Consider the following 9128-nt stretch of genomic DNA (forward strand, 5'->3'; position numbering starts at 1 on the left):
GAACCTGTTTTCTCTTGAAAAAAAAAAAAGTCAGAAGGAATCTGATTGAAGTGTTTAAGATTGTTAAAGGAATTGATAGTGTTGATGTATCATCCTTTTTAAATATAAATGTTGGGTAGTAATCATCTTCAGCTAAGACAGCTTTATTTTTCTAACAGTGTGATTGGTCTATGGAATGAGTTGTCTTCAGTTGTGTTAGATGTTAGGTTTAATATTTGAATGATAAGGACTGGCTTATTTTTACTTTAGAGTTCAATATAGTGGATGGGATGGCCAAGATTGACCAATAGGTCCTTTGTTATTTTTGAATTTTATGTAGATGTATAGATATCATAAATGTAGTATTTTGTTTCAAACCTTTATGGTTGGGATTTAAAGAGACACAGAATCTTGGTTTATAAACTTCCTATGCTTTACTATAAGAGTTGTACTGTTTTACAAGTGTTGTTTCTTTTGTGGCCGGACCATTGCTCATATAATCAGCTTTACAAATAATTTGGAATTTGAAATAATTTTGAATTGATTCTTATGATTATTGAGACAAACAGTTTTTTTTTTATTCTAGATTTAGAGGTAGAATACTTTGTTACAATTGTTTTCAAGTTTATGTTTGTCAGATGAAGCTGAAACACTGGTTTAAAGAAATAACTTAGAACAATGTCCTAGGTTCCTGTAATTCAACATTTTATAAAATCATATTTCATATAATATAACTTTGTGTATGTATTTTATATGTCCCTAGAAAGGACAAGTGAAATGTTTGCCTGAAATAAAAATATTATTATAAAGAAAAAAAAATTTTCAGTCACATCAATCTTTAAAAAAATTGTAGTGTTTTGTTGATAAATGATGCATCACTTCTTTTCATGTTAATCCTTATACATGAACATAAGATGACATTTGGAGTTATTTTTGTGTTCTGTATATTTGTTACAAATATATTCACTTCAATCTATGGTGCACTTATGATAACATATATGTTTTTTTTTTAAAGAACCAATTCAAATCGACTTACTTCTGCTTCGGATGTTGAGTCTGAAGAAGAAAATGAAGAGGGCGCCTATACTGTTTATGAATGTCCTGGCTTAGCACCGGTACGTATCTTCTGATAAATTTGGTGTGAAAAGTGCACTACAAAATAATTTATTCTTTATTATTACAAAAATAATGGCAGATATGTGATATGGAGAACTAACTCTATTATTGACACGTTTCAAATCATAATTTCAATTGTAATACCTTGTTTAAAATGAAACAAACAGCTTTTGCTGTATTCATTTTAAATTGAGTTTTTATCATCAGGTGTTTGTTTTTGGGAAAGTCCATTCTGTGTAATAGTGCTTATAATATTGTGGATTTTTATTTTTATGAGTAAAAGTTATTTTACAAAATTATCTCCTAACTTTGGTTAGCAAAACATTAATTTTGTCGAGGCTGTTTTTTATGCATGTATATTGGAGCATAATGAGTAGAAAATCATGATAGGAGATTTTTTATTACATTTAAATGTACGCTGATTCACTTACATCGATATAAAAACTACCACTGCAAGCACGCTCAAAACCGAGACATCCATACATGATTAATATACAGTATTATATAATCATCAACTCACAGGCTGATATTAATTGTTAAGGACAATGACCAAATACATTTAGTTATTTTTCCAATAGTCATGCAGATATTTCATTCACCCAGTACACTGTAGATTAATTTGGCTAACTGTAATGGATACTGTTCATTGAGTATACTTTTTAGCCCATTCATTGTTTATATAGAACTACAGAAATTAAGAAAGAGCTCATATTGAAACCATGTCAAGCAGTGCTCTGAAAATGATACCCATACAATTATTTTACTCTTAATAAAAAGCTAATAACAGTAAGTTTAAAGCACCTTGGAATACGATTTTCTCAACTTGCTGCTAGATGCTCGTATCAAATCATCAATTTCCAGTAACATATGAATCAATCTTATAATTTACCTTCTTTTGTAGACTGGTGAGATGGAGGTTAAAAATCCACTGTTTGCAGATGAATCAGGACAAACTTTGTCTCAGCCACCAAAAGAGAACAGGAAGTAGTTCTATTTCCATCTGACCAGGTGGAAGATGTCTAAATTTGTTGATTTGTGTGTTGAAGATGTTGTAATTTCTAAAACTTTATTAGACAATTGAATGTTGTGTACAAAGTGATATTCTGGTACCAATTTTATTATCATTGTTTGCTATGTACTACTTCAATTTTTATTATTACACATATATGTATATAAAGATATTCATTATATAAAAATATTCTAGGTATAAAATGTCCATATAAATAAAACAAACTATTAAAATGTTTGGTATATAACCTTGTATATCCACATTACTTAATGAATTGGCCATGCATTATACACAAAATAGTAAAACACTCGTTCTTTTACTAATGCCCACCAGTAGCACAGCGTTATATCTGCGGACTTGCAATGCTAGAATCCGGGTTTCGATACCCGTGGTGGATAGAGCACAGATAGCCCATTGTGTAGCTTTGTGCTTAACTTCAAACAAACTTTTACTAATTATAACACAACTCTCCAACAGTATTATATTTACTGTAATTAAAAAAAAATGTCCCAATTTATAGTTTCTGCAACTAAATAATGTATAAGTCACTTGGTCAAGTGTATGACAGCAAAGAAACCAACGAGACAAAGGACGTTATTTGAGGTAACTTGATGTCTGGATGTAGGAATTATCGTAGTTTCAAATATTGTAATGAATTCCCAAAACAACACTTAATCAGAACTCTGTAGTTAAAATTTGAAGTAAATATCGTTAAACAATTTTACGCAGTCACTTCAGCATTAATGTTCATATGGGAAATTATTGACTTAATGATATACTTATGTTTGGGCAACTACAAAGGTACTACTTCAGAGAAGACCTCTGGTAGTTTATTGTTGTAGGTTTGCTTTTTTTATAAAAGGCTAACAAAAGAACACCATGAAAATGCTACATGATAGAAGTGAAATAAAAATATGAAACTATATAGGTGCACCTATAACGAATATTCACAGGTATGAAATCATTAGAACTAAAAGAACACAAAAATCAGAATGTAATAATGTGTTGTAGTCGATGCTAGCTTTGAAAATTGCAAAACAAGTAGATTAACATAACTTTTAGATTTATATAAACTATCCCAGCTGTCTTAATTCATTCATCATTTCCATAGGTAGGAAAACTACTAGTAGTTTTTTTCAAAAACTTAATATTGATTGATTAACAATGTCCTCTGAATCTCTTGAAAGAAGATAAGGGATAAAATTTGTAATATATATATATATAAAAAATATGTAAATGCACACAGTATTAATTATTTAAAACTATTAAAATACTGCCTAAAATTATTATTGAAAACAAAAATTAGGTAAGTGATGATAAGATTGTTTAAAACTTTATCATTGTGTTTATAATTAACTCTTGAAGTCTAGAAATATAATATGTATTGTAAATGATGTTACATGAATTGTGGTATAATCCATGTGCATTAGGTAAGTTACCTTATAATCTGAAAAGTTTGGTTTGAACTCCTGAAGGGGCTGGAAGTTGTAAAAGAAACCTTCAATCTGGTGTGTAGTTTAGTAAAAGTGGTATAGATCACATATTTTTAGTAAACACATAATCTTGCTGAAAAAGCAGTACTTGTTGTTAGTGATTGATTAGACCTATGATGCAAATCAAAACTTATAATATTAGCGATTATTTTATGGTATCCAACAGAAACATAGTACAAATTATCACTTACATTAGACATTGTGAATGTAAAGTTCAAATATATTTGATGAAGGATTTATTTTATAATAAAATTGATAGGTTAGTGAAAGTTGGTGTTCGTTTTGATGTTAGTTGGCTGAAGAGATAAGTGGTTGCAGAATTGTTCTCTTTACTTTCAAAGCTACTTCTGAAATCCCACGTATTTATTATAGTGTTTGTTCAAGAAAATTGTTATTGAGGCCAGTAAATTACTACAAGGGTTGATGAAAAGAATGAGACAGATTTACCTTCTTTTAAAATGTATTTTTGTCACTAGTCGTATAATGTTGTAGGTCTATAGTTTCTTATGTGTATTAACTGTTTTTGTAATACATCGCCTATAGATATGTAAGGTATAAGATTAAATATTATAGATAAATATATATAAACACAAACGCGTACATTAATACATTTTACAAACTTCTAAATCTTAAAATTCCCCAAGGGACTAGATAAAGAATCTAGTGTTTAAATATGTAATAGGCCTAATACTAATATCTTATGGCAAGTATAATTAATACATTTTTGCATACTTTATTGCCTTTTACACTGCTATATAAACGAAACCTAATTCTTATGGAAATTTGTATTTTTCAAATAATCAGTTAAGTATGCGGCAGCCTCAACTTGCAGATGTAAAATTATTTCATTCTAAAGTTGTAATGTTGTATTGTTCTGTAATTACTGTGTATCTTTCTGGAGGTAATTGTTATGAAATGTTTAATATTTTCATGAAGAAGAAATAAATATTAAATGTTTATCTATTCAACCAATCATGGTGATTCTTTTATTTCTACATGTTAAAAGTAAAAAAAACAAATATATATATTTATCTATGGGTACTTTAGGCCTTAAATCGATTGTTGTTTATGTACGTGTCTAGTCCTAGATATTAGTGGAGGCCTACAGCAAAGCCGTTGCATTTTATAATAAACCTCAAATACGTCGGCAAAAAAAAGTGCCTTCGTAAGAAAAAGAAACTCCAATATAATATAAATTGTCTCTCCTGTCGTTCGTGGCCCAGCATGGCCAGGTGGTTAAGGCGCTCGACTCGTTGATAAAAGAGTTGGCGGTGGGTGGTGATGACTAGCTGCCTTCCCTCTAGTCTTACACTGCTAAATTAGGGACGGCTAGCGCAGATAGCCATCGTGTAGCTTTGCTCGAAATCCATAACAAACAAACAAACCTGTCGTTCGTTTCGAAAACTCATGTCAATCTGCTTACAGTCAATAGGTAATATTACAAAGTTAGTTTCTACTTATAAGTTTGGCCAGGTGGTTAGGGCGCTCGACTCGCAGTCTGAGGGTCGCGGGTTCATATCCCCGTCACACCAAACATGCACGCCCTTTCAGCCGTGGGGGGTTTTATAAAGTGACAGTCAATCCCACTATTCGTTGGTAAATAAGTTGGCGGTGGGTGGTGATGATTAGCTGTTCTAGTCTTGCACTGCTAAATTAGGGACGGCTAGTGCAGATAGCCTTCGTGTAGCTTTGCTCGAAATTCAAAAGAAACAAACTTATAAGTTTTAATGGGTATTTTAGTATTTCGCACGGACCGCTGAAAATATTAATATTGCATTAGTTAAATTAATAAAATGCGATTCAAAACCAGAACACGCACCCTGTCAAAACTATACGTAGTTCCGATTTGAATTACTGCGTGTCTTTGTATCGCAAGGATCTGAAGTTTATTATTTTAACTTACAACACTATTGTAAATTGTATTTTAATGTTGTAATTTGTTCGTTAGCTAGAGATAACTGTTGTTTGTTAGATGGAACTGCAAGTTTTTTAAAGATTTAATGTTCTTGAAATCTCTAGAACAAGGCTTTAATTATTATATAAACGGGTCAACGTAGCGTCGAGAGCAGTAAAGCTGAGATAAAAGTGGGATATTACAGGATGCAAGGTTTCTGTCAGTGTTTCCTATCGTGCAACGTTGTACAAGTAAGTTAAATTTGTTTACGCTGTGTTGTACAGTAAAAGTGACTGTAAACTTGACAGTGTTGAATCCAGACCTTTCTACCGGGGAGGAGTGGTGTGAGAATTAATTCAAATTCAACAAAATGGAAAATACTGTACTTCAGGGGGGATTTTGTGCACAGGAGGAAATTTCCCCTGAATTCAACACTGAAACTTGACCACCTAGATGTTCCTTATTCTCAGTTCAGGAGCTGACAAATTAAATAAAGGGCATTTACATAGTGTTTTAACCCATTTGCACGTCATGTTCCCTTAATATGTTGGTAACTTTCAAAATATAATCGTTTCCTCCATCAACCCCCCCCCCCTTCAATGGCGCAGCGGAAAGTCTGCAGGCGTACGACGCTAAAAATCGGGGTTCGATACCCGTGGTGGGCAAATCACAGATACATCATTGTGTAGCTTTGTGCTTAACAAGAAACAATTTTTTTTTAAATAAAATTATTTAATGGGAAAGAAGCGGTATCACTAGCACTACGGTACTCCAAATAGTGACGTATTTTTTGTTGTATTAACGTTACTCGACTCCAAACAGTGACGTGCTTTTGTTGTACTAACGTTACGCGACTCCAAATAGTGACGTGTTATTGTTGTATTTGCCACAAACGAGACATATTTCTGATCACATATCGTGCTATCTTCAGCAAATAACGATGTCTGCTCTACATTTAAATGAAAATATTTAACGAACAAGTCACACCTCGCAGGCTGCAGCACTCCAAACTTCAACCCATTATAACCAATGAAAAAAACAACCCCTTCCTCGTAAAACTGATTGTGCACTAAATATCTTTGTGTCTCCTGATCGATGATCGACTCTTCTATAAAATGCTTAATGATCAAATATAGTAATTATTGATTAACATTAACTATTCCCGTCTATTGTAATACAAATAATGTTTTTCACAAGTTTATTTGGTGCTGAAGGAAAAGCTTTCCGTAACAGCATCAAGAAAATATAAAATGGACCGAGGCGGAAGATATGAAATCAGGAAACGACTCGAGTGTACGATGAAAAAAAAACTTTACAGTCCCTACGTCCCTTACAAGCAAATTAATAAATCGTTTTATTAATAATAATAAGAAGAAAGACATAATAGCTACCAGTATCATCATCATAAAATAACACAGTATCGCGTGTAGCAATTACAGAACAACAACAAAAAAGTAAACAAAACAAACTGACAGGAGTCTTGATACTGGAGAAACTAGTTTGTACATATTGATGTGTCTTCTTCAGTCTCACGTTATCTTCCTAACAACTTTCTCCAATATCAAAATTTCTGACAGTTTGTTCCGTTAACTGTGGTTGTTGTTCTCCATCCAGTATATATATATATCTTCCGACATTTGTACTGTATGACCATGAAATTGTTTCTTTATTCAACCCTAATACATAAAAATAAAAATGTTTTTGTGCATATATACGTTTAAGTGATTGCTCGAGGCAATCATTTTCAGAAACCCAACGACTAAGTGATAGTAGCATCACAGGTTTTGCCTACTTTCTGCCTAGATGGAGCTTCCAAAAAAATTAATTTTGTTATTTGCAGCAAATAAGGACAAGGGAACTAAACGTCAAATATTTCGTTATTCAAAGTTAATTTTTATTGTATTTTTTGCTTGCACATTATTAACGTATGGTATGGCTGTTGAAAACAATTTCATCGATACCAGTATCTAAAGGACAAGGTTTCAACCACTTTTTTTTGTCAAGATTGATTCTCAAATATCTGTTTTTTTCTTATTGTGTATATAGTGTGTTAATAATTCCCTCTAAAGTCATTGTAAACTATATGCACCAGTTAGCCCATTTGTTCAGAGTTGGGTTTGACTGGACCCCAATCCTTTGAGAAAATATTGGTTTGTTGCCATTTAGCACTTGGTCAGAGTTGGGTTTGACTGGATCCTAATCCTTTGAGGAAATATTGGTTTATTGCCGTTTGGCACTTGGTCAGAGTTGGGTTTGACTGGATCCTAATCCTTTGAGGAAATATTGGTTTATTGCCATTTAGCACTTGGTCAGAGTTGGGTTTGACTGGATCCCAATCCTTTGCTTTATATTTTGAGGCAATTGCCGTATAATATGTTTCAATGCTATATTTATATTTACTTGTTGCGTCAGTTATATCACTAGGAGTGTGAATGATAAGGACATCATTAGCACTACACGGGCCATTATGTCATGTAAGGATTCTATTTAGGTGATAACTCCCCCAAATCATCGACTTGTACAATGGCTGATAAATTTTCATTGACAGTAATTTTGTCTTCAATTAAATTTTTCCAAGCATGTTGAAGAAAATTATAATTACTTTTCTAAAAAAATAATACAGTCTTCTGCGATTTCCTAAAAAAAATTTCAGAGTTACAAATTTTGCAAGCAAACAAAATGTCGAATTATTTCTAAACTATCCATATTCGAAAGAATTAGAGACATTTTTACAAAATTTTACAAGCTTATAATAAAGAAGTTTTGTCCGTCAATTTCGTTTGAAAATCTCATTTCTCTAAAGATTCATTGATAGGCCTACTAAAAGCAAATGTGTGGCACAAATTATATATATATAAAAAATTATATACATACGCACACACAAAAAAGTGTGTGTGTGTGTGTGTAATATATAAATGTATAAAAGTTAGTTTTGGTAGGGGATGGTTTTACAACACCTTATCAGACGAGGCTGGGATAAAATATTACAATATTTTTTGTAACACTTGTTTCAATAGCGACTTCAGTTCAAAAGCATGGTAATGTTGCAATATCATTTTTAATATGTGTTCAGTAGACAAAAAATGTGTTAAACTGAAATCTTCAACTACTCATAAAAACAAACAATTTATATTGTTTGGTTTTTATGACTAAGTGTTTGAAAGTTTCATTGAACACATTTTAACCAGCTTATATCGATAGAAGGTATTACCTAAATATAGGTTACTTTATTGAAAGTGCTTGTTTAAGTGAATGAAACACAGTGGAATTCTTGTTTGCTTGTTCTTCTTTGTTCTAGTTAGTCGTTCGTGAATTCCTAAAAATATATATCGTGAATTTTTCCAGAGCTAATCTATGACCTCACCTTCTGATATTTCTAATACCCCAATTCAGTCATAAGACATTAAAATATTTTTGCCCTATACATTAATACTTGGTGTCAATGGACGATATTTGGAGGTCATCTAAACTTGTGTTACTGCTTGCTTATCAAAATATATAGTATTTTTGAAAAGGGGGGACGATTATCTATCAGAAGATGCCAAGTTATTTAGTGAGAAAGCCATCTTAGAGTCGTAAATTGAGCACTTTGCCACTATATGCTCTTCACTGGATGTAATGGATTGAAATTTGGCGT

At 32.0% G+C, this 9128-nt stretch overlaps 1 protein-coding gene across 1 annotated transcript in view; it reads left to right on the plus strand.

Moving 5' to 3' along the window:
• The window catches only part of LOC106459475, a 22873-nt gene extending 19868 nt beyond the window's left edge, over window positions 1-3005 (plus strand). The window contains exons 6-7 of the mRNA XM_013919098.2: window positions 995-1094; window positions 1997-3005. Coding sequence (XP_013774552.1) covers window positions 995-1094; window positions 1997-2083 — 187 coding nt within the window. The 3' untranslated portion in view covers window positions 2084-3005. The remainder of the gene's footprint in view (window positions 1-994; window positions 1095-1996) is intronic.
• The last annotated feature ends 6123 nt before the right edge of the window (window positions 3006-9128 follow it).

The sequence above is a fragment of the Limulus polyphemus genome, unplaced genomic scaffold (genome assembly GCF_000517525.1).
Source record: "Limulus polyphemus unplaced genomic scaffold, Limulus_polyphemus-2.1.2 Scaffold614, whole genome shotgun sequence".
Lineage (NCBI taxonomy): Eukaryota > Metazoa > Arthropoda > Merostomata > Xiphosura > Limulidae > Limulus > Limulus polyphemus.